The following is a 27,090-nucleotide window of genomic DNA, read 5'->3' on the forward strand; positions in this document are numbered from 1 at the left end:
GGTAACACTGGAATTAGAGTAAGTGATCTTCTTTTTAGACTCAGGATAACCCAAGGAGGCAATAAAATTTTAGGGAAGTTAATTGTTAGACATAACTTTTTTTTCTTTTGTAAGGTGGAGATAGTCATGGGGGTTATGGAGAAGTTTGCACTTCTTCAGCTGAAGAATACACAAGAATTACCTAGGTGGAATATTTTATTTGAAATGGATCCCAGAATTCTTGGACTGGATTGGTAATAAAATTTTAGAAACATACATAGTTAGTGGGAAACAGTCCTTAGGGGGAAAAAAGTGCATAGGGAATACGCTGGTGTAAGAAAAAGAATCATATTTAACTTTACAGACAATTATGGATTAAGGCATTTCATAAAATGCCTGGCTGTGTGACCTGGGGAAAGTGCTTAAACTCTTTAAACATAAATTCCTCACTGCGATATGGTAGAAATAACAACTTCTTACAGGAGAGATATGAAGATGAAAGAGATAATAAAGTAATAGTGCTTAGCTCGGTGCCAGCACGTAATAGGTGCTTGGTAAATGCCTCTCCAAGAAAAGGCATTGGAGAGAACAAGTGGAGAGTTCTGACAAGGGAGGGACCCCAGTGTCTAAAAAGATGAGAATACATCTTAGGAAGAATAGAGCAAGGACATTGTTAGAGAATTTCCAAATTTTCCAAGTAGTCACATGTCTCCTCCTTCTTTTTTTTTTTATTTATTTATTTATTTATTTATTTATTTATGGCTGTGTTGGGTCTTCGTTTCTGTGCGAGGGCTTTCTCTAGTTGTGGCAAGTGGGACCACTCTTCATCGCGGTGCGCGGGCCTCTCACTATCGCGGCCTCTCTTGTTGCGGAGCACAGGCTCCAGACGCGCAGGCTCAGTAGTTGTGGCTCACGGGCCCAGTTGCTCCGCGGCATGTGGGATCTTCCCAGACCAGGGTTCGAACCCGTGTCCCCTGCATTGGCAGGCGGATTCTCAACCACTGCGCCACCAGGGAAGCCCTGTCTCCTCCTTCTTACCTCAGATTTTTATGATTCCATTTCTCCTCTCTTCTTGTACTTTGTTTATTATTTGCTCTTTTTCTTTCTATTTATCCCCTCCTACCTTATTTTTATAGATTGTTCCAGTCTCTGGATTTTATCCTCTCTATTTTCTTCTGTTATCTTTTTTTTCTTCATATTGTTCCGTCACTCCGTCACCCCCAATCTATATTTCTCTTTCTCTTCCAGTTCATCTTTCATCCTTTATACGTTGTTTAGCACAGTTGACCTGGAGGCAGAGTCTATGAAATATGCCTGTCAGTTCTTCTGTGCCCCTCTGCCCTTTCTTCATTCTTCTTACCCTCAGTGGAACCCCTTCCTCTGCACCATCCACTGTTTCCCCTGGGCCTTAGTAGCCTGTTTCCTGTACTAAAATTTCTTCTTAGAAATGAATCTGATCAACTCAGAGCCACAAAGGTGTAAATAACTTGTAAAGTTTGGTGCTTTACTTTTCCCAGGAGTACTAGAACTTCAATCAAGTACAAAGCCTTCAGCCAAAGAAATAAATCTCTAATAATAATCTTGGGCAATAGAAAGTTATGGAGCCCGTTTTCTTTTCAGCAGGAGACTTCCCCTGCCAAATATGCCCACTCACAGAGCTTGTTCTGCTTTGATATTTTAGAAGAAAATAAAATAAGTTGGTTCAGATAAAGCTAGAGTTAGATTTAGCCACCTTCTGGCACATGTAAGTCTAATTAATTTAGGGCTAAAAACTACAGTTGACCCTTGAACAACATGGGTTTGAATTGCATGGGTCTACTTATATGCAAATTTTTTTCAACAGTAAATACTACACTACTACACATCCATTGTTAGTTGAATCCTTGGATGCCGAACTGTGGATACAGAGGGCCAACTATAGCGTTACACTTGAATTTTCGATTATGTGGAGGGTCAGCGCCCCTAACTCCGGTATTGTTCAAGGATCAACTGTATTTAATTCCAAAGAGATTGTGTTGAGCAGATGTAATAATTAATTTCAGATATATCAGTTCAATCTGTCCTTTTCATTCTTTCTATATTTTATCAATTTTAATGTAATTTGCAAGGGAATATGAGCTTCATTTTATGTGTTTGCAGTCAGCATGAATCAGTCTAATCAAAAGGCGTTATGCACCCTGACAGTGCCCTACAGTGTGCTGGGGATTGCCAAGTGTCAGCCAGTCATCCTATTCACTGTTGGCCCTGTGCCTAAGGTCCATATGCTTTTCAAGGGCCTATAACAATACGTGAACCCTGAAAATTTTTATTTATTTTCAAATATGAAAAAAATTAATAAATATGGAACTGAGTATCTACAAATCAAAACATTTGATCAATTGGTTATTGCTCAATTCTTTGTCATTATCTATACATTATATTTAATGTGAGAGGTGAATATATTTTAATATGTTTGATGTGATGATGTAGGAAGGGTGTTCCACAAGAGCACATAGGGTCACTCAGGTCTTAGAATAGCCCTCTAAGAATTTCAGATGTGAAGATCTGAATCAAAGTGCAAAATGATGAAACTATTTCTCAGAGTAGTATGAATCTCTAGGCACAAAATGGAGGTTCTAGTTTAAGTAGGAGATATTACATCCCACTTTGCCCCCATCCAGCTACACTAAGGATGAAGAAGCTGGGTAGGGGCCATCAATGTCACTGGAAATAGACCAAAAATGGGGGAAAGTGTTTTTGTTTTTTTTAAAATCAGAACTCCTCCTAGAAAGAAACTATGGTATGTAGGTAGAAGGATGCTGTGGATTGAATTGTGTATCACCCGCCCCCCCCCACCCTGCCCCATTCATATGTTTAAGCCCTAATCCCCCATGTGAATGTATTGGAAACAGGGACTTTAAGGGAATGGTTATGGTTAATGAGGTCATAAGGGTGGAGCCCTGTTCAGTTAGAACTTGTGTCCTTCTAGAAGAGGTTACAGAGACATCAGAGATTGCTCTTTTCCCGCCGTGTTAGGACACAGCAAAAAGGCAGTTATCGTGCAAGTCAGGAAGAGTCCTCACCGGGAACTGAATTGATCGGCAACTTCACCTTGGATTACCCAGCCCCCAGAACTGTGAGAAATACATTTCTGTTGTTTAAACCATCTTGTATATGGTGCTTTGTTACAGCAGCCCAAACAGACTAAGAGGATATTTATTAGTAAGCAGCTTTGGGTGGGGTCAGAAAGCTAAGGACATGCTTCAAGATTAAGAGATGGTCACCCAGATTACTCCTAAGTCTGGTGAGCTACAGGGTTTTTGCTTTACTAAGTTGGGTGTACAAGTTTGGGGTCAGAGATCAACTTCCCAAGATCAAGTGCCACCTCCTGCCCTTTCCCAAGCAGCACTCAACCTTCCTCTAAATACATGTCAAACCAATGTTTAAAGAATATCTGTTTGAAGGTGCATCAAATTATTAGCTGCCTAGATCACCCACAGGCCTGTATTTGGTCCAGCTGTCACCCTTCATACCTCAATATCATAGCCGATGCCATGGGCCTTACACATCTGGAGAAAAACATAGTGGAAAATCAGAGAGAGATTGTCGTGCCTCAGCTGGGTGCTCATCACCGCATAGCGACTGGTTGACAGTGACTGGAAAAAAATCACAACTGAATGTCAGACTCTTTACTAAATATTTAAATAAACTTTTAATTTTAGAATAATTGTGGATTAAGAGAAGGGTTGCAAAGATAATACAGAGAGTTCCTGTATAGCCCACACCCAGTTCCCCTGCTGTTAACATTGTACATTGATGTGGTACCTTTGTCACAACTAAGGAACCAAATTGCCACATTACTATTAAGTCCATACTTTATTTGGATTTCATTAGTTATTCCCTAATTTTCATTTTCTGTTCCAGGATCCCCTCCAGGACAGCACATTATATTTAGTTGTCATGTCTCCTTAGGTTCTTCTGGGCTGTGACAGTTTCTCAGTCTTGCCTGACAGTTTTGAGGAATACTGATCAAGTATTTTGTAGAATGTCCCTCAATTTGTGTTTGTCCAATGTTTTTCTCATGATTAGATGGGGGTTGTTGGTTTTGGAGAGAAGGACTACATAGGTAAACTGCCGCTTTCATCACCTCATATCAAGAATACATATATCAACATGATTTATCACTGTTGATGCCGACCTTGGTCACCTGGCTAAGGTAGTTTTCATCAGGTTTCTTGCTGTAAAGATACCCTCCCCCTTTTTGCTCTTCGGCAGCAAATCACTAAGTGCGCTCCACCTCCTTGAAGGGACCAATGTTAGAATTTTAATTCCAACTGCTTTCTTTGTTTGGGAAATTGCTATTCTATATCTTGCTTGCCTATCAATGAGAGCTATCCCAAAGAGACTGGTTACAGTAGGTCCAAAGTATTTCAACTATAATACCTCCTAAAATATTTAAAATTTAATATGTGCAAAAGAAAGTATTGAATCCCGATAGTTTTGTAGCATGTCCTTTGTGAAATATGATATTTGCCTTTGACAATTATCTCTGTTTGTCCTTGGGTAAATGGAAATTTGGAGAACTGCACATAGAGCCATGGCCAACCTTAGGTCATAGAAAATGGTGATGCCTGGACCACATTTTGAACTTTGGAGACCCTCAGGTGCTGGGCAACCAGGTGCCTGATTGCATGCAGTGACTTGAAATAGGAGAAGGAAAAGGAGGTGCAGCTGGTTCACAGCTGGCTGCAAGGATCCTAATGACCTGACACACTGTCTTTTGTGAAACCCCAGGCTCTCTCTCTGTCTCTGAGCTAATGCAAGGAAACTGGGGCCAACTGAGTGAGTGCCCAGCGGAGAATGAACATTTCCCCACCTGCATCTCTCTCTCTCTCTCTCTCTCACACACACACACACACACACACACACACACACACACACACACACTCAGATTTCATGTTCACCTTTTGTGACATATGTCCCCGACATATTGTGTCTTTTCCTTCCACATTTACGTAAAGTAGTGTATCTGATGGTTGCGTTATCAATAGTAGTAATTAAGCCCATTCTTCCCACACATAAGCAGGATCCACATCTACAAAAATGTTAGGCTCCCCCAGGCTAATGCATCGAGTTGTGCACCTCCATTGGTATTGTCCCACTGGGAGCCATTGGGGATTCTATTTTTACAAAAGAAAATCTATTTGACCCTCTGTGCCTCACAACTGTACTTTGTTATCACCCTGACCTATCATGAGTTGTTCCCCTGTCTGGCTCCCTTACACGACTGGGAGTTTTCTGAGGGCAGGCACTGTTTGATTTCTGAATCCCCAGGCTGGACATGATGCTAGCATTCAGTGTTTCTTGAATGAAAGAAAGAATGGATAAATGAAATAGGGTAAGTGGATTGCACTTCTCTCTGACTTAAGAGACACTTCAAAGGATGTAATTCAGGGGACTTGCAGTCACTGAGCACTTTGGGGCAGAAGAAGAGATTGATTCACAAAACAGAGGACAGTCACACCGTCCCTAGAGAATGACAGCTCAGGACAGTCATCCCAGGCCTTGCCCCTAGAGGACATCCTTTGGAGGACAACGTAGCTCTGGTGGACCTGACAGGGATTATTGGTGGGGTAACAAGAACTGGTTAAGTGAAATTCTGGCTCAGCTATGTAGTCAGTCTGGAGGAACGTGACCGCCAGGCCTGCTTGCCCTGCTGTGTCAGGCTGTGCCATGCTCCTGCCTTCACAATGGAGGCCCAGAAGCCCGAGCTTTTGTGTATGGAAGTGAACGGTAAATACTCTGGAATTCCATTGTAGTTACTGAGCATGTAATTGCGTGGTAATTACCATGAATTCACAAGATAATTCCAAGGTTATTTTTGTCTTCTAAACTTGTCTTATGCTGCTATAGTATATAAACTAGCAAACCCAAGATCAGGACCCAGTCAGCGAGGGAGAGAGGTAGGCAGGCATCTGGTAGCAGGATCCAGCTCAGTACTGTGTATCTTGGCTCCAAAGCAAGGCAGAAGAGCTCACTGTCCAGTATTACTGGACAGCAAGTAAGGACAGGCTGTCCTGAGGTTTCTTTTGCTCTACGGAGACAGACTGCAATTCCCCCTCCTCCCAGTCCGGGGCTTGTGATTCATAAGGAATCGGAAAGAAAAGCCAGGATATTTGGTGTATGTCTCCAAGCGACATCTTCTTTTCCATGACCATCACAGTCCTAGTCCAGACCATTATGGCCTGGAGGGCAGCTTCTTCTTTCTACTAGGGAGGTGGGGATGCAAGCAGAATTCTATAGTGGAAAGGTTATACAGAGTCAGAATCACTGAAGTTCAACACCTGACTAGGCCACTTACTATATGTGTGATCTTGAATATGTCATTTAACTTCCCTGACTTTTGATGATTCAATAAGCACCTAGCACCTGATACACAGTAGCTACTATTGTTGTTGCTGTTTTTTTGAAAACATCTGCAGGACCTGGAGCATTGTAGACCCACACCAAATGTAATTTTCCAGGCTATTCCTGCCCCCACTGGTACCTGGGATTCTGAGCGTTACTACCAGATTGAGCATTTCCCAAACTCAGGTTGGTCAATGCTCAGAAATCTTCAGTGTCTTCTCTTTGCCTTCAAAATGAAATCCAGACACCTGGCTTGGCTGGAAGACTCTCCCAAACTTTCTCAGTGGACTGCTCCAACCACTTCTCCCACTTCCCTCTTCCCAGATTCTCTGCCCCAGCCCAACTGGTTCATAACAGACCATGGGCTCTCTTCGGCTGCTGTCCTTTCTGCTGGGGGAGGTCTCCCTCTCCTTGCCATGGTGACTGCCTTAGTCTTTAAGGCCAGACCAAGTTCTACGTTCTTAGTAAAGCATCCTCTGTCCCCGCCTGTCCACAGTTGTTTCTCCTAAGAACTCCAGCAGCAGGTTAAGGGACTGTCACCTAAATGGCACTTAAATGAGACCTTGTGGTTTTTCCTTGTGTATGAGCTATCTATTTTATATTTCTTTTCAACTCCTCAAGGACAGGGACTTTGTCAAATGTCTCTGTATCCTGGATGCTTGGTGAAATTCCTGGCTTATCTTAAGTGCTTAATAAATGTGTTATAATAATACAAATAAAGATGAGCATATACAATACACCTACTTTTTTTTTTTTAAAGACTTAACCAACTCTGCAGTTCCTACAGGAAAAAACTGTCAATGATCTAGTGTTGTCTTTTATCCAGCCTGATAGCACAGGTGACAGTATTGTCTCGAGGATTAGATGAGTTCGTAAAGACCTTGGAACAGTGTCTGGCACAGAATAAGCACTCAAAAACAAGTTAGCTCTTATTAGCATTTGTTAAACTAAATAGTTTCACAAATAAGATAAATTACTTGAAAAACAAAACAAAACAACAACCAACCAGTAAATCTTTTCATCAGAAAGGGACTTGAATCAGAAAACCTGGATTTTGCTGCTTACTTAACTTTATGACCTTGGGCAGTTCACTTACCTTTGAATAGCCTTACTTTCCTAATCTGTAAAATGGGTATGATAATCCATGTCTTATCTACTTCTTGGGGTTATCTTGGGGATCAAATAAGCTCATGTCTATTTAAAGTATAAAGCATTATACAAATGGAAAACATCATTTTTAAAAGGCTGACTTGTGTAATTGACTCTCTTCTGATGCTGTAAAATCCATTTAGGTTTACCAAGGAAGTCATAACCTAAAGAATTTTATAGCATCGGAAGACTCCTCCACAACCATCTGGCCCATTCAGTGCTCACTGAGTCCCGGCTTAGCTCGGAGCAGATTAGGAGCCAGTGGATAATAGTAATATGCCTGCAAATAACCTCATCACACTGGGAGATGAAGCCTCCTTTGGAAGAAGAGCTTTTTCCATGGCCTCAACCAGAGACTTCTTCAGGGATGAGCTGAAGCTGTACTCTGGGGTTGGGTCATTGACTCTCAGCCAACACAAGGCAGGTTGGATAGCACAATGCTCAGACACAAGCTTTAAAGTCTGACAGGCCCGGGCTTAATTCTGGCTTCCATACTTGCTTGTTGAGTGACCTTCCACAAGTTGCTTAACATTTCTTAACCTCAGTCTTCTTATCTAAAAATGAGCATAATAACAGCACCTGCCCATATATTAGGTTGTATAAAGATTCATGTAAAGCACTTAGTTAAAGAACCTGGTGAGGAGTAAAGGCTCAGTACATTTTGGATGTTATTATCATGTTATTATATGCATTATAGTTATATGCCAGCCTATCTGGGTCCTTTGAAAAACTTGGAGCTCTTTGCTACTCATCGTTATATCCTCTGCGCTTAGTAGAGTGCCTGGCACAAAGAGGTGAACTTACTTCTAGTTGATTCTGGCTGAAAGTATTAACTGATAACTAAGGTGATGGCTGGTGAGGACTTAGCATGTGACCTGTCACAACAATATTACTCCTTTCTAAAAGATTCTGGAAGAAAAAGACCATTCAATGGAAGGCTGTGGAACAGAGGGATGGGCCCTTCCTATGTCCCCTTACAGGAAAAATTCCCTGTCCCCAGTACCCCACTGTACATGACACTGCCTGGGCCAGGCTTGATACAGAGCCCTACTCTACAGGCCCCATAAAATCAAATGCCTTAGGAGACCCCGGGGGTCATTTAGGTCTCCCTTATTTTATAAACAAGGAAACTGAGGCCAGAGAGAGGATCAGAATTCATGACCCCTGACTTAGAGCAGTGTTGTCCTCTCCAAATTCCCACTGGCCACATTTGGAATGTGTGGGAATTTCAGAGGTTAGCCTTTTCTAGTAAAACAAGGGGGAAGAAATAGAAGGCAAAATATTATTGGTAGAAGTCTAGTTTTATTAAACTACCTTTCTAAATCACAATCTAACAAGAATGCTTCAAGCCAAATAAAGAAAGCTCGAAATACTCCTTTTCACTGGAGAATATAATTTTGCTTCAGCCACAATTTAAATTGATTTAGTTCTGAGCACCAGCACTTGAAGTGTGGAGCATATTCTGTTTTCGCCATGATACTTGTTTTGACAGTGATGCATTTCAGTTGACATAGTTGAAATCCTTATGTAATAAATCTCTGCCTGAAAATTAATCATGTTTATAATATTCTGAGAATTAATAACACCCATTGCTCAAATCATTAACTTAAAAAAGGAGCTTCCAAAATCTGTTCTCGGCAGTAAGGGACCACAAATAAATGAATGTTTGATAAAATAATCCAAGTAGCAGTTTAACAAGCGTAAACTTGAATGTGGTTGCAATAACATAGAACTATTGTTTAAGGGTTGGCAGAGGCTGATGAGTTTCTTATTTCAGTTATGAAGCAGGCATCCACATGCATAATGAACTGCTCTCTGAATTATTAATGTGTTGCTTATTTAGCCTCATCTGTCTAGAAGATAACGTATGCTAACTCTAATGAGTGAGTGGTTTTGTACATAATTACAGTAGCAGCAGTAGTGGGGAAATGCGTGCCTTCAAAGAAGGAGTTCTAAAAATAAAGTCATCACATAAACTCTGTTGTTGCATTCTATCAAAATCAAACCCGAAGCATTTGAGAATTCATAATAAATTACAGGAGACAGAATCATTATTAACATCATAATTTAACACAAAAGGTTTTACTTAATCATTCATTACAGATCATGTGCTGTTAAAATGCTTATAAATGACTGGGGTTGTTTTAAGATGTTTGCAGAGATGGTCCCTTTTGGCCACTCACCAACTGTGGTATGGAGGGTCCACCAAGAGAGAGGAAGAGTGAAAAACGGACAGAAAAGGGTAGCAATTTACGTCCAGTCTGACAGAACGTTAATTAAAAGTTAAAAAGCCGTTAGGTGACTCCTTTTCATTTTCAAAACATGTACATCTGGGACTCATCCGATCTTGTTTCCACCTTCAAGGGGTTATTTGTGGAGGACACTGGATCAGAAGCCCACGCACCTGGTCTAACCGGGTCTAAATGAGAGTGGTTTGCCACCTGTTTCTAATAAGGGGACAATGGCTCTTCTTAGAGTTCAGAAAAGTTTTTGCTTTTCCCCTGCACAGCGTATTATCTAAAGGAATAGGCCCAAACTGGACACCTTTTATAGGCATTTGTTCTGAATGTGCCCTCATTATCACTGTAGTCGTATCTGTGTATTTCCTTTTTCTTGTCTTCAAAGGGGGCTGTCAACTGACTGTAAACCTGATGGCATCACAGTCTGTTCACACTTGTTCAGGAGCTTCAGTTTGGTTGTAAATTGTACTGTGTGTGCATGCGTGCGTGCGTGATTCTTTTAAAACTTACCTGTCACACGTGCACATACGCATAGGAGCACGTGTGTGCACACACATGCACAGTGGCACCAGGGTTAGAACCTCCATGTATCTTTCTAAAACCAAAAGCAGTTTCAATTTATCCCTACATCAGAAAACCTGAATAGCTCTTCTTCAGTGATTGTAGAGACATTTGAATTATTGAAGATCATAATGTGTCCCTCTTGTGTGTGGGCAATTCCTAAAAGTGTTTAAGACTCTTGATCACAGGAGAATTCCTGTATGTCACCTGTAGCTAGGATTGAAATCTATAGGCAAGATGGGGAAGATGGGAGAGTGCTTCTGATTCAAAGTACAACTTCTGCTTACAGCCTTCTGAAGCAACATACTTAAATGCAGCAAATTGTCTTTGGAAGTCTTGCGTTGAATATTAACTCAGCTTCCAGCTTCCTTTTGGAAATGGCATGTAGATAGGTTCATAAGCCAGAAGGTGTCAAGTTCTACTGCTGTCCCTCCCTCTGGCACTGAATTTAGGGTCTTGTAGGTCCCTTTGGTGAGGACAGAGGCCACAGGTGGGACTGAACCTGGGAAATTCCTAGCAAGGTCCTGGGACCTAATTAAAAGAGGCCTGTTTCTCATTCCTAGTCCAACTCTGCTTCTCTTCTTAATAAGCAAAGAGATCTAAGGGATTCCCATGAGCAATGGTACCTCATAGGACAAGTGGATTGAGCAGGAGAAGGAGGCTGTCGCCTGAGCCCCCCAAGACATCTGGCACCCTCTCCAGGCTACCCTTCCAAGTGTACACTGAGTTCCTGCCAAGGAAGGTGATGTGGGGATCCTGGGCAGAGTCAAACAAGTGTTCTTTAAATCCAGAGGTGTCTCTTGGACCCAAAGAGACTCAACAGAGAGGCAGGAGATGCTGCTCTGAAAAGATATCTCTAGGGCACTGGAGTGGGGGTCCTGTTAACCACTGGCATTCCTCTTTTATCTGCTTGACATATTTGGACCTCAAGTAGAGCTTCATTTGCAAAAAGGGCACGAAGCCCACTATTGTAAGAGAAGGCAGAAGAAAGCCTCTGGCATTGTCAGAGCAGCTGTGGCTTGAGCCCCAATCTGCTCTCATATCCCATCTACAGGAAGGGCCATCTGGTCCTCTTGAACTTTGCTCTCCTTCCCCAGGACCAACCTAGCCCACTGTCCCCACAGAGGTTTGCCCTTTGTTATCCAGGGTCCTGAAGTCGGTAAACCTGAAACAGTCCCAGGACTACTGCCTCTAGCCCCCTAGAGATGGCCTAGTGATGAGAATGGGGGATTGGGCCACAGATCACAAGGGGCCTCATTAACCAAGCTGAGAAGTTGGGATTTTCCTGAAGATGACAGGAGTCATTTCAAAATCATAAGTAGGGGAGCAGCATGCTCAGATTCACTTTTCCCTTTAACCACCTTGACAGGAGGCAGGGAGTCTTAATGAGAAGCTATTGTAACACTAGTGTGAGACCATGAAAGCTGAAATGAAGGCAGTATCTTTGACGGGGGAAGGAGGGGTCAGAGTTGAGGCATTTTAGCAGCTAGCATCAACATGAGCTGGTTGCTGACTGGATGTGGTGATACAGGGTGAATGATCAGCTTCTGGCCCGACCCACCAAGAGGAAGTATAGGGGAGGAGAGACGGTGAGTGCAGTTTTGGGTAGTTTGACCCTTGAGGACTCTGAGACATTCTGTTGAATATTGAACCTAGGAGTCTGAGGCTCAAAAAAGAGACTGGGGCTAGAAAAATACCGGTTTTGTTGGAAGCTTCTGGTAATTGAAGCAGTGGGTATCGATGTACTTGCCCCGGGAAGCGAGCTGAGAAGAGAATGGAGGGGAACACACAAACATCCAGCCCTGGAAAGCCCCATGTTCTTTCGTCCTTCCACATAGTGCTTGCCCTTTCTGGACGCCACCTCCCCTTTCCTCCATTCATGTACCAGAAGCCCATTTTGGTAGGTTCAAAGACTTGCCTGAGATTCTTTCTTCTCTCTGGACCCATGGAGCCTGGCACACAACCAGAGCTCAGTAAATAGCAGGTGAGTATTGCTGACACTGAGGAGAATCAGGAAGCATCGGTAGCTTACCGGCATTGCTGCAGTGTTTAGGTGGCTCATTTTCTTGTCTTTCTTGGGAACAAAGCGGGGCACTTCAAGGGTGCTCAAACTGCAATCCAGGTGGCCGTTGGTCAAGTATAAGGTGAGCTGAGTCAGGGCCAACTGGTCACTGTATGAGAGGTTGAGGCCTGTTGCCCACACCTGAGTAGAACAGGAGCCGAAGAAGTGAGGGTGTGATGAGCCACCAGGAGAGAAGGCCCCCACCACCTCTGACCACCCCAAACCACACCAGACCCAACTACAACAGTGAACATGTGACTTAACGGAGTAGATGTTTTTGCTTCTGTTTCTCCTTCGTTCAACTGAGGGATAGAGTCTCCAGTCTGATTCTCGTCAGAAGATTTAAGGTTCTTGTGGGAGGTTACACAATTGGAAATACCTGTCCAAGCTAATCTGATGGAGAGGCCCGGTTCCGAAAGGCTCATGTGCACTTTTATTTTTCTGCCTGTGGTTTGTCACTTCTAAAGTAGCCAGTGCAATGCTTGCTATTGAGAAATGAAGCTGGATGGGAACTCCAGAGGATGGGGAGTTCAAGCAGAGCAGACAGAGGGGGAAAGAGTGAGTAAATATTAGAAAAAGGCAGTTTGCCCTGAGTGCGTAAATAATAGAAAAGGGCAGTTTGCCCTGGCTTCAGAAAAAGCAGTGCTGGCTTCTCTGGGAATCTCAACATGATTCTTAAGGGAAACTTAGGGTTGGCCTACAAGCCTTAGCTCTACCACTATTTTTACCTTAAGGGTGCAGGAAAGTCACTTCACCCACCCTACAATGTCACAGTATCCTCAACAGGGAAACGAAGATAGCATCCACCCTAGCTGAATCCCAGGGTCATTAGAAGGATACTATGATGCAATAGAAATTAACATGCTTTGATAAACAGATATTATAAGCAATAAGTTACTCTAAGCTACTAGATAATTGAGTAATGTCCATTAACACCTTTGACAGATACTTAACTGAGCATCCACTATGTGCTAAACTGCTGATGGCAAAGTGGGTCATATGGTACCCTCTCTCCTCTCCTGTGGCAGACCGTCCTTAATTTCTCTTGTCACCCCTCACCCCTACACTGAATCCAGAAGCACCCCCAGAATCCTCCTGAGTTCAATGCTCAAGGCATATTATTGTGCTAGTTATCCAAGTGTAAAAGGTAAAGAGACACATCAAGAATGGGAAGACAGATAGAATCATACTCAATTGATTACAACACAATGAATACTTGATATGATAAAGGGGTGGAACAAAGTAGTACCAAAGCAGAGAAAGAACAGACAGGCTGAGTTTGTCTAGTTTGAACTCAGGGCTGCATCATGGAGAAGGTAACATCTGAGCTTTGACAAGCAACACAAACATGACCAATTCCCATGTATCAAGTACCTACAGTGTGCCAGGTGCTTCACAAACATCTTAGATCTTTATAATAACCTTAAAAATAACAGCTCCATGTCATGGATAAAGAAACAGAGGTTCAGAGAAGTACCCATGTCCACACAGCTAGGAAGTGGTGGTGCTGGGATCTGAATCCAGTTCTGCCTGGCTCCAAGTCCACCCTCTGCCCTTTCCCTGCTGGTGGAGATGGCATTAATCCTGGCCCAGCCAATCCTTACCCAGGACTAGTTTCCCACTCACACTAAAAGCTAAAGCTGCAGAGGATCAAAACGTGTTCTTGTTTAATATATCCATGCCATGGAAATGTCTTGTGGAGAAAACATGAAGTATTGTGTTTCTGGAGTATGCTGTAATTAGCAGTAATGCCTTTTCACTGTAGGAAGTTGGAAACGAACACATTTTCATGAAGACTTGATTAAACAGTTTTTCCCCTTAGAAGGCCTACATGTGCCCCCCACACCAACTCGGTGTGTTAAAATACAGAATACATCTGCCCTAGAGTGGACTCCTCTCAAACAAATCTAGCAGTGAGTGACTTGAGTAAGCATGGAATGTAAATGGCATCATTATAAGGATATTAAGAGGTCAGGCTGTCAAGGCCCCTTGCTAAACTGATGCTAATTTCAGGAGTCATATTCGCACAGTAATGCCCTTTTATAATAGCAAATAAATCACATTTGCAACAATTGTTAAAAACTAACTGCCAAGGATCTGTTGCAGTTGTAAATATCCTATTTGTCAACTTAAATATTTCCTGCTGTATTGCATAAAATGCAAATCAGATGGGGACAGCTACTTTTCCTTAATACAAGAAAGTGAACTTGCTGTTCTTACATGTCTGGCATTTTTTTCCAGAGCTTCTGTTTTGATGTTTCAGTGTCCTTGATCAAAGAGAAATGCATATAACAAACATTATTAATATTATGATAATAATATTAATGTCTTGGTGATGAGGATTTTAGTGGGAAGGCAACCAAGGAGTCAGCCTGAATCTGGCCCTCACAAAGAGTGCAAACTTTAACGGTTATTTAAGCTCTCTCAATCTCAGTATCCTTAAGTGTAAAAGGCACAAATGATAATACTACCACAATGGGTTTTGAAAACAAAATAGAATAAATGCACATAAAATTCCCTTGCATGTTATAAAGTTCAATACAGATGTTATTGATGATTACTAAACATTTCCTTTAAGAGGAGTAGAATCTTAGGAGACTCATTTTCAGTTGCCTATGTAGTTATTAGATTGCTTCATTTAATAGCTGTTTTCCCCATTCATAATCATTGTGTTCAACCTCACAACTCAATCCAGTAGGTGGTTAGGTTTGAACAAAGTTGGTATTACTGTATCTCAATTTGACCGATGAGGATACTGAGATCAAAAAGTGGTTTCGTGGTTTGCCTAAAATCATAGAGCGTAGGCCAGAACTCTGGTCTTTCTGTAGACACAAAGTGTTTTTGCTACCCGAGGCTTCCCTAACTCCTTGTCACAAAGGAAATAGAACAAATTTCTTCACGCCTTTTCCTCAACAGCAGGCTTGCCTGAATTGCTCAGATAATTGTGCTGTTCTCCATCTGGTTTTTCCATTGAAGACACCGCCTGAGGCATCTTTGTTTTGCGGACAGGGGTTCCCATTTCCCCCTCTAGGCTGTCAGCCCTTTAGGGGAAGCTGCTGAGTCTTTGTCTTCTGACAGCTCTCAGTGTCTGGGGCAGGCTGGCTCCCAGCAGGGCACAGCAGCGCCTCTGATGTTTCACTGTGAACTCCTTCACAACCTTTCAGGGACAGGGTTTCTTGAAGCTGGTTTCAGATTCAAATGCAGCAAATATTCATTGAACATCTCCTCTGTGCCAGCCCCAGGCTTTCACACATATCTCATTTAATCCTATTCTTGATTTTGGATTTCGCTCTTAATGTTTAGAACCTAATTTCCCTCTGCATCCCAATTTAGATGAGCGATGATGTACATAGAAAGGCACTACGACTGGAGATGGAGAGAAGTGGATATATTTTTCAATGTTTAGGAGGTGGCTTTGACATGACTTGTAGGACTTGAAACGCCTAGTTTGACAGGTTAATTGGTTAGATGTGAAGTTGAGGGAAAAACATCACTGAAGGTTAGCGCTGGAAAGATCCTTAAAAATCATCAAATACAGTTGGTTTATTTTATAAATGGAGCAACTCTAGTGTGAGAAGCAAAGTGGTTTGCCCTGGACTTCAGAGCCACGTATCAAAGGTGTGGGACAAGAAACCAAGGTGTCTCAGCTCCCAGTCATAAAGCCCTTGTTGATAGTTGTTTGACTGATATTCAAAATCCATTTTTTAAAAAATGGCTAGAACACTAGAGGGATTTACATCAAGGCCTTAAGAAGCATGAGCAACATAAAAATCTTCATCTCAGCGCTGTTTGTAAAACTGAAAAATTGCAGCTCTCCAACATTTGGGCATTGGATAAGGAGATTATGACACACCCAAGTGATGGGATAGTCTATGATATTATCATTAAAGACAATGATTGTGACTCACTTTTGATGATGTAGGAAGATACACAAAACAGCAAGAGAAGGATATAGTCATATGGGCAATATGACTTCAACTTTGTAAAAATAATACTATATCTAGAAAAGACTAGATGAGAATATAACAAAATGTTAACATTAGTAGATTTATGGTAAGCAAAATTATATATAGACTCTCATGTATATTCTAGATCTGCACTATCTAATATGGCAGCCACTGGCCACGTGTACCTATTGAGCACTTGAAATGAGGTTGGTTCAAATTGAGATGTGCTATAAATGTAAAATACACACCAGATTTTGAAGAACGTGAAATATCTCATTAATATTTTATACAGATTACATGTCGAAATGATACTATTCTTGGTTATGCTGGGTTAAATAAAACACATTATGTATTAAAATTATTTTCATCTTTTTTTGATTACATTTTAAAATGAGGCTACTAGAAAATTAAAAATTACACATGTGGCTCACATTCTATTTCTAATTTGATTGGTTGCAAAAAAAGTCCATTGCAACTTCAGCCAGGGGCAGGGCCAGTAGGCGTGGGATGGGGTGGGGAGAGGTGCTGCAGAGGCCCAGCTCTCTACTCCCCTACCAGCGCTGGGCTGGATGCAATCCTCACTGCTGCTGTGTTGGGAGACCTGAGGCGGGGTGGGCGGAGCACAGGGCAGAAGGCAAACCAAGAAACTGCAACGACCTCATTGCCTTTAAACAAGCATGTGAGAACTGAAGACAGGGTCAGGCAGAGGTGAGCTTGCCCAGAATTGTTCGTTCCAAGGTTCTGGGTCCTTCTTGGGCTTCAAGCTTTGGGATGAAATGGTAATAACACGCTTCTGTGTGGGGAGGTGTGGGAGAGAGGGTCCCGGTATTAAGCTCTTTTTGCCTTAGGTGCTCCAGGCAGATGGAGGCCGCCTGATCACCCCTGCTGCTTCTGCCTCTTTCCTGTGACAGGCAGGATGGATGGGTGGCAGAGGATATAGTTGTGGGCAGATGTGCTAAGGCCCTACATTCTGTAACTATCTCCAAGGGCAGAAGTAGCAAAGAGTTTGGTCTTGCCAACCTTCTTTTATGGACATTGGGGTAGGTATGGGACTGAGAGACTAATTTATAGATTAAATAACATTTGTTGAAGAATCATAGAGTTTCAGAGCTGTCAAGAGTCCATGGATGTTTTGCAGACCCATCTCTAGGTTTTCTTTCCTTTTTCATCTTTATTTGTAAGGAGAAGAATCTGACGCTCCAGACAGGGTAAGTGACTTGCTAAAGGCCCTACTCTTGGTACCAGGGTCTAAGACAAATATTCATGACTCTCAGCAAAGTCACCTCTCTGGGCCACTTTACTCGACTAATCACTGGGGATAATAGTCCTGGTGGACCCTCCCTCAGTTGCCTCTAGATGCAGCTATGAGGCTAACTGGGAAGATTCCTAAGCATGTGTAGAATTTTTTTTGATTTGAAAATTTTATTTAGAACCTTTCATTCTGATAATAAATTTGGAAAAATAATCAGTAGGTTGTTCAGGATATTCATAGTGGTTTTTTTCATTCAAATTTTTAAATTGAAGTATAATTTACAATATGTTAGTTTAAGGTGTACAGCATAGTGATTCAGTATTTTTACAGATTATACTCCATTTAAAGTTATTATAAAATATTGGCTATATTCCCTGTGCTGTACAATATATCCTTGTAGCTTATTTATTTTATACATAATAGTCTGTACCTCTTAATCCTTTACCCCTATCTTGCTCCTCTCCCTGTCCCTTTCCCCACTGGTAACCACTAGTTTGTTCTCTATATCTATGAGTCTGTTTCCTTTTTGTTATATTCACTAGTTTGTTTTATTTTTTTAGATTCTACATATAAGTGATAACAAACAGTATTTGTCTTCTCTGACTTATTTCACTAAGCATAATAACCCCCAGGTCCATCCATGTTGTTGCTCGTGTGGAATTTTTTTAAAAGGTAGACCTCCAACTAAGGCTACTGAGAGATGCAGCACTGAGAATTCACCCACCATAGAGATGGCATCAGGCCTTTAGAACAGAGTGCAATACACAGCCCACCCTCCTCAGCAGCCTGTCGAGGCTGAGGGATGTGTGTACCACCTCCCTGCCCATGTTCATGTCTTCATTCATAGTCCCAACGTTATAGGAAACCCACCATTTGATCACTTGATTCTTTCTAGAGCAAGACCAAACCCTCAGTCAGACCCACAGCTATGCCTAAGCTATGGAGACCAGGCCACCTGCCCAGCTGTCTGCTGGCTGGGCGATACAGCCATGGGTAGCCAAGGTTCCCTCTGTCCTTACTGGTTTGGCTAAATACAGAGCTGGGGGCTTATTTCCTACTTATTAACTGTGGAGCCTGGGAATCCATTGGAGGGTGCTGAGCAGAGGAGTGACATGATATCTCATATTTTTAAAGGGTTACCCTGGTTGCGGTGGGGAGAAGAGACCAAAAGGGGACAAGGATGGAAACAGTAAGGTCAGCAAGGAGGCTGTTTGCAGTAATCTGAGTGAGAGATGATGGGGGTTGGTCCAGCACAGTAATAGTAGAGGGTGGGAGAAGTGGTCATATTATAGATACATTTCAAAACTAGAACCTAAAGGACTTATTGATGAGTTGGATGCAGGTGTGAGAGAAAGAAAGGAGCCAAGGATGTCTCCAAGACTTTTGCCCTGAAAAAATGGAAGGGTGGAATTACCGTGTACTGAGTGGGAAAGATTGCTAGAGGAATAGTTTAAAGGATAAAATTAAGATTTCAGGTTTTGGTGTGTTAAGTGTGAGATGCCTTTGTTGAATGGTGTTCTAGAGGATGGGATGGGATCTCAGGCACCTTTTCTCCTTTCTCAGCTGTAAAATCAGGAGGATGTGCTTGGCTGGGTTGGAAGGGATAAAGCAGAATCAGTCCCTGTAGGGAGGCATCTTTTTCTCTGCTGTTACTTTTGGGCCTCGGGCTCAAGGGTCTCCTTGGTTGGGGAGAGGCAAGGTCTGTAGGACATGGGGCCTTCCCTAGGGGACATGCTTCTCAGCAGGTTTAGGTCAAGATGAAATAAGGCTGAGAAGGGTAGGGGCAGCTTGGTAGGGAAAAGAAGTGATGGCAGCTTGAGGGCGATAGGGACTAGAGAGGCCAGTGCCTGGAGGGAGGCAGATGTCTTCACTGGATGGAAAGAGCACTGGACCAGAATTACAGGACCTCAGTGGAAGGGAGTGTTGGCCTCGCCACTTACTGTCTGTGTGATTTTAACTTCCTTCCCCTCTCTGGGCCTCAGTTTCCTTGTCTGTTAACACAGACCAGTGGTCGCTATCTCTGAGGGTTGTTGAGAAGATCCAGTGACTACATGAGATATTGCATGAGACTATTATTGTGGGGTCTGGCAGAAACAAACCTGTTTGGATTTGTTCCCTGTGTGACTGCCAGGAGCAGAGTCTGGGGCAGGAGTAGGAACTCACTTGCTTGGCTCTTGACTTTGGTATTCTTGCCTGATTCTCAGAGATAGTGTACACACTTAACTCTCCTCAGATGCTGTTTAAAAACAGGCTCCAGGGCTTCCCTGGTGGCGCAGTGGTTGAGAATCTGCCTGCTAATGCAGGGGACACGGGTTCAAGCCCTGGTCTGGGAAGATCCCACATGCCACGGAGCAACTGGGCCCGTGAGCCACAACTACTGAGCCTGCGCGTCTGGAGCCTGTGCCCCGCAACGGGAGGGGCCGCGATGGTGAAAGGCCTGCGCACCGCGATGAAGAGCGGTCCCCGCACCGCGATGAAGAGTGGCCCCCGCTTGCCGCAACTAGAGAAAGCCCTCGCACGAACCGAAGACCCAACACAGCCAAAAATAAATAAATAAATAAATAAATAAAGTAGCTATAAAAAAAAAAAAATTAAAAAAAAAAAAAAAAAAAAAAAAAAAAAAAAAACAGGCTCCAGAATCCCGGCTATCATACAGAGAGCATACTTTCTTAAGTAGCTACTAAATGAGATCTCTTCCCATCACTAAATCACCAAACAGCATCAAACTCTCCATTGTGGTAAACAACACACCTGATACTTAATTTTTATGCAGGTGGTACACTGCACTGTAAGAATTTTTACGTAGGAAAATGTTAATGTGATTATAATATTTGGTAAGAATTGTTTGTATTACATAAAAATATCTATAGATAGGCAGAGAGGACTGCAGCCTCTTGGCATGTTGCCACCTAGTGGTGGCTTCTGGGATGGCACAGTCTCTCGGAGAGGTGAAGAACTGCAGTTACTGCTGGATGGGGCAGTCACCCAGGGCCCCCAATCAACAGCTGAGACTCCTAGTATTCGTCTTGGAGGCCTTCCCCTCTGTCTCTATTAATCCTGTGTATCCTTTTGGGCACGATTTAAATCACAGCTCCATAAGGCTGTCTCTGAGCAACTAGAGTATCCATTCTCTCCCACCCACCTTGGATACTACCTTATATTGGGCCTTTGGAGTTCATGGGGCCGAAGGCAGCAAAAAATCTGGGCCCTGCCACTTAGCACTCAGGGCCCAGTAGTCCACCATGCCTAGGGCCTCCGTGATTTTCAAAGGCCTTAAAAATATTTGGATTCTGAAAAAAAGGTTACTGGCCCCCAAATATGAAAAGAAAACTATCAAATAACAAAAATATCAACAAAGTTGACATCTCAGTTAAACACAACACAACTCTTCTACACAGTTATGTCTACGTCACATTCCATGAGAGTGTGTTTGTACATTTGATGTGATGTAGGGTAATGGAATCTCTAAAACTGAAAATATTCAGGGCCCAAAGAGGTCTATTTAAACAGCTCTGTCCTGGCCGACCTAAAATGACATTCATCATGCCCACCTCCTCATTTTATGGCCGAGGACTCTGAGAGGTGAACTGACTCACTCAGGTCCCACAATTAGGGGAAGAGCTGGAATCAAGTTTCCTGATTCCTGCTCCAGCTCTTTCCATGACACCTAATTACCAGCATTCATAGTCCAATTTCTATATAGTGCCAGAAGCTTCTCTGTGACCTTGGAAATTCTTTCAGGATGTGTAGGAACTATATTCAAAATTAATTTTGGGATCCAAAATGGAAAATATTGAAATTTAAACCTGCACCATCAGCAGTTGTACTTATGTTTTCCACTTTTGTAAAAAAATAAAAATAAAAAAATCACAAAATTTTTAACATACTCTTGCCTTCTCTGCTTCCTTTTTCCAAGCTTCTTCCACTACCTCTATAAATTTATGATTCTCTATTACTTTTGAGATTGATGGCCTAACTTCTATTATTTGTATTCTTTTTTTTATAATATATTTTTTAAATTTTTATTTATTTATATTTATTTTTGGCTGTGTTGGGTCTTCGTTTCTGTGCTAGGGCTTTCTCTAGTTGTGGCAAGCAGGTCCACTCTTCATCGTGGTGCGCGGGCCTCTCGCTGTCGCAGCCTCTCTTGTTGCGGAGCACAGGCTCCAGAGGCGCAGTCTCAGTAGTTGTGGCTCACGGGCCTAGTTGCTCCGCGGCATGTGGGATCTTCCCAGACCAGGGCTCGAACCCGTGTCCCCTGCATTGGCAGGCAGATTCTCAACCGCTGCGCCACCAGGGAAGCCCTATTTGTATTCTTAAGGTACAGAATTACATACTCATTTCTTTTTTCCTTTTAAGTATTTCCTCACTTTTTTTATTATGAACTTTTGGAAGGCCATTTTCTTATTTTGACATTAAGCAGTAAGCTATAATAAACATGAAAACCCAATTTTTATAACCTGTTATAGGTTTCTGGGACTAGTAATTATATATGCTTCTTCCATGCCAATTCAATATAATAATCCCATGCTGTATATAGTTATTCTTCTTCAATTTTCACACTATAAATGTCAGGACTTGTGAATGATTTGCTTAGTTGAGAAGTGCTCTTTTAAAGTTACTGCAAATGATCTCTAAAAGGCTTTTGTGTGGATTTTCAAGGCAGAAGGCTCTTGTTCTGGAGCTCCCATAGGGGAGGATTCTTGTGCCCAGTCCTTGTGGACATGGAAGGCTGTCTTGCTAAGTGAGGTGGGGATGTGCATGAAGCAATGGCCCCATCAGTGCAATGAGTTGGCAGCAGAGTTCGGCATTCCCTCCCAGTTTCCTTGACAGCTCCAGTAAACCAGAATGTTTTATAAAGAACAACCTTGGTTGCAGACTGTGTGGGCAAGAAACACAGGCTGTGGCCTTGGAGGTGATCTTGTCCAGCCTCCTCAAACCCCAGGCACAGGACTCCAAGAGAGGTAGAGACAAGAGCTCAGAGCTCTTGATTTCAAGTCCAAGGCAAGTTTGTTTACATTTGGGAAATTCCTGGAGAGGAGAATCAGACCTACAGCAGGGTCCTCTGATTCATATCTGAATCCTGCATAAAACCTAGCACAGCACTCCTGATATATATGTACAATAAATCTTTGTTGGATGATTCCATTAAATAACCCAAGGAAATAAATCTTCCCTTTAAAACACAGACAGGAGAGACACCACTTCAAACCTACACAGGTGGCTGAAATAAAAAAGACAATAACAAGTGTGGGCAAAGATATGAAGAAATAAGAACCTTCATGCATTGCTAGTAAGATTGTAAAATGGTGCAGCCACTTTGAAAAACAGTTTGGCGGTTCCTCAGAGAGTTGATGTAGAGTTACCATATGACCCATCAATTCTACTCCTAGGTATGCAACCAAGAGAAATGAAAACATGTTTACACAAAAACTTGTGCATGAATGTTCAAAGCAACATGATTCATAACCATCAAAGAGGAGAAGCAACCCAAATGTCCATCAACTGATGAATGGATAAACAAAATGTGGTACATCCATACAATGGAATATTATTCAGCCATTAAAAGGAATGAAGCACTGATAAATGCTTAAACATGGATGAACCTTGAAAATATTCTGTTAAGTGAAAGAAGCCAGTCACAAAAGACCACATAGTGTATGATCCCATTTATATGAAATGTCAAGAATAGGGAAATCCATAGAGGCAGAAAGTGGTTTTCAGTGGCTGGAAGGAAGAGGGTATGGGAAGTGATTTGTAATGGTACAGTTTCTTTTTAGAGTAAAGGAAATGGTCTAAAATTAGATAATTATGATGGCTGTGTAACTCAGTGAATATACTAAAAGCCACTGAACTGTATACTTTAAAATAGTGAGTTTTATGTATATGATATCTCAATAAAGCTGCTACACACACACATGCACACACACACACACACACACACATCCCAATCTCCAGGAAACCCATTCTAGGGCGGACGCCTCCACAATTTGTATGGCCACTTGTTTGAATCTAGTTGCATGTGGAAATAATGACTGAATGAGGGAGACTGTGAGAAACCACCTCCCAGACTGCCCTCTGAATTTATTCTAGGTATTCTTCAAGTCTACACTTCAAAAAGCTTTTCCATGTGTGGGTAAAAAATACCTGCTTTATACACTAAAGCAAACTAGCACTCAGCAAGGGTTAGTACCTGGATCTCAATAAGCAGTCATGGGCTGGAAGGGATAATATATTAGCATCCGTCAGAAAGACTCAATTAGGTCTGGGGATGCAGTGTCACTTTTCTGTAACAGTCAGTATACTTCCTCTGACTGCCCACTGCAGGCTTTCACTTTGTATCAGCTCCTGTACTGAGTGGGGCTGAGTGTGGTCAAATCCAGAAGGGAGGCAGGGCTGGTCAGGCAAGTGGGCACAAAGGAAGCTTTGTCTTAAACATATCTGCTTCCTTTCTTCCATCCTGTTGCTCATTCGAGGGCCCCCCAATGCCTCAGCCCGCCTTCTGTGGTTTGGGGTGCCCCGCAAGCCCTATGCCCTCCATAGTGACATCGAGTTAATCCAATAATACAATGAGTCATGACTAATTTGGTGATGGTAGAGGGCTGTTTACCATAATGGAACCTTTTGGATTTGGTTATCTGAGAGATGAATCGATTCCACGACTTTGCCTTTGTTGTCTACAGACTCTGGTGGTTGAAAGATTTGGCACCCTATCAAGCCAATATGCTGTCTTTGTTGATGGCAACAATATTTAGAAAGCTGCCTACTTGACCACATGGAGGACAGACTCTAGGAGGGAGACTTGGGGAAGGAAAGAGGATGGGGAATTAATGTATATTAAGGGTCTATTATGTACAAGGCACTCTGGTATTTTCTCATGTCATCCTCACAACAACCTTTTGAAGTAGATATTAACACCCCCATTTTATAGAAGTGGAAGTGGAGGCTCAAGGAACCCAGAAACCTGCCCCAGTTCCACAGCTAAGTGGCAGGGCTAGGATTAAGGTCCAAGTTTGCCTGGCTCTGAAGTCCAGGTTTTCTTCCCATGCTTGATCTTGGAGATTACTCTCCACCTGGCAGGGAAACAAATGCTTGGTAGAAGTGAGAGAGCACCGTGCTGCTGGCAGTCACATCCAGAATCTCCACCAATTACTCGGTGGTTCTGAAGCCAGAGAAAGGCCTGTGATTTACCGTGGAACTTTGGGCAAGCCACTTAACACCTTTCTGCCTCTCCTTCCCCATTTTTTGTCTGTAAAGCACTTTGAGAGCGTATAATGAAAGAGCTTTATACAGACAAAGGAATAGGGGGACTTCCCTGGTGGCACAGTGGTTAATAATCTGCCTGCCAATGTAGGGGACACGGGTTCAGTCCCTGGTCTGGGAACTAGACATGCTGCGGAGCAACTAAGCCCGTGCGCCACAACTACTGAAGCCTGTGTGCCTAGAGCCCGTGCTCCGCAACAAGAGAAGCCACCGCAATGAGAAGCCTGTGCACCGCAACGAAGAGTTGCCCCCGCTCGCTGCAAGGAGAGAAAGCCCACAGCTTGTTGTTTTGCAGCAACAAAGACCCAACGCAGACATAAATAAATAAATAAATTTATATTAAAAATAAAAGACAAAGAAATATTGTCCTTCAGTGTAAGCAAAAAGCCGAGGTTCCTACCTGTGATCAATAGAAGTCCTGTGGCACTTTCCAGAAACATATGGGTGGAGCTTTAGGGCTCCACAATCACAAGTGACTGTGAAATCACTTTCTTCATATCTCCTTCATCAACAAGTGAATAAAAAATACAAAATATATATATTGATATTTTCGCCCCAAATCTGAGACAGCATATTCTTTGGTATACCATAAGTCTTTAACATGAGTAGAGAAGTCTTAACAGTTATTTCTTTGAAAAGTGTCTCTTTTATATTGAGCCTCGTTAGAGCTGTCCTCTTATGCACACTTCTACTTATGGAGGGAAGGGCTCTTAGTAGCTGACACAAGGGCTTCAAAACCCGCTCCTTTCAGTTCAGGGAAGACCTTCAGAAAAACCCAGTTGTCCTCCTTGGTGGTAGCTGCCAATCCCATGCTCTTCTTGGAGCCACATGTGACTCTTTTCTCTATAATTCCTTTGTATTTCCTGACAATGTACTCCCCATGGGAGGGGAATTCTGTTATTTTATTTGGACTTTTATTTTGTGTTGGTTCCTGACTTATCCTGTTCAAGTTTCAATGGGTTGGTTTGATATTATTTACATATTAAGACTTTTGTGAAGAAATTGCATAAGGTTTAAAAAACAGATATAAATAAGGAGTACTCTAGAGTGGGCTAGGAATGTGGCATGATAGGGGAAGACCGACTCCCTCAAAAAGTGAAGCCATTTCATTTATTTATTTATAAGGGATTGGAATGCTAGGCAACACAATGAATCATATGTTTAAGAAAGCAAAATATATGTTTAAAGGAATATACATATTGTTAAAACAGTTCTATTTATGCAAAAGATTCATGTAACTTTATAAAGGTTTTCAGGGATTTTAAAGGATTTTAAGTGCTGTGTTAGACTGTACTAGTAACAGATGTTCAACAGCATGTTTAAGTTTTTGTTTTACTGAAAAAGCAACGGATTACTCGATATTTTCTTTTAAAAAAATCATACCAAAGCCACCACATTTTAAGTATAGCTCAAATTCATTATTTCTAAAAAGCATAAATGATTTAAAATAACATAAGGGCTCCTAAAAATAGATATTACTGTAGTGGAGCTCGAAGAATTTGTTTGCTAAAGATTCCCTTCAGAGTCCCAGTCTTTTGTGTCACTTCTTGCTCTTTTTCTATGAAGACAGATGGTGTCAGTAATTGCCTATATATTTAATTAAGTTAAAAAGCTACAAAGTAAGGTTTTGGCAAAAAGTAGGATTTTGTGCTATGAGCAAAGGAAGCAGAAATTGATAACGTAAGATACTATTCCTCACCAAATACACATTTTGATATCCATATGTGTTGGAATGTGAGATCGGATTTCATAAATCTAATGATTAAAAAAAAAAGGGCATTTATTCTGAAAGATAAAGCCCATAATAGAAATCTAGATGGCAGTTCTCTTATATTTCTGACCAGCTAGATGGGAATGAGTCTACCTCTATCCACATCACCTCCAACATTAGCCTGATACTCAGTGGTTATTCTAAACTCCTCTGACACTCAGGTTTTTGCCTGGGATTTTTCACCTAGCAGGTTAATCATTGTGAAATTATTATGGAGGGAAAAGCAGTAGCTACTTGTAGAAAGTGGTTTGGAGAGCTGACTTAACCATTCTTGTGGTGTCTGTTTTCAATGTTCCCATCCCGTGAATCCACCTTCTGGCTTAATGGCAATATGGCGCTCCCAGCTGTGGTGCTATGTACGGGCTTGCTCATTTAAACTCTTAAAGCTTAAAAATGGCTACCACGATACTGATTTTATTCCATTTCGCTTAGTCATTAACATTTAATGATTACCTTATGTGCTGAGCACAAGGATGGAA

The 27,090-nt window shown here is 42.1% G+C and overlaps 1 protein-coding gene across 7 annotated transcripts in view; it reads right to left on the bottom strand.

The window, feature by feature from the left end:
* Nucleotides 1–27,090, bottom strand: part of IQCH (IQ motif containing H) — a 210,553-nt gene that overhangs the window by 12,638 nt on the left and 170,825 nt on the right. For 3 of the 7 annotated variants that reach the window (XM_028166528.2, XM_028166533.2, XM_028166539.1), the window contains 2 exons: nucleotides 12,349–12,519; nucleotides 3,492–3,614 (listed from right to left, as the gene is read on the bottom strand). The exons of 1 other annotated variant lie outside the window; for it this stretch is intronic. In XM_028166528.2, coding sequence (XP_028022329.1) covers nucleotides 3,492–3,614; nucleotides 12,349–12,519 — 294 coding nt within the window. The remainder of the gene's footprint in view (nucleotides 1–3,491; nucleotides 3,615–12,348; nucleotides 12,520–27,090) is intronic. 3 more of the 7 variants (XM_028166537.2, XM_028166534.2, XM_028166538.2) reach the window with 1 other exon arrangement.

This window comes from Balaenoptera acutorostrata, chromosome 3, assembly GCF_949987535.1.
Source record: "Balaenoptera acutorostrata chromosome 3, mBalAcu1.1, whole genome shotgun sequence".
NCBI classification, from domain to species: Eukaryota; Metazoa; Chordata; class Mammalia; order Artiodactyla; family Balaenopteridae; genus Balaenoptera; species Balaenoptera acutorostrata.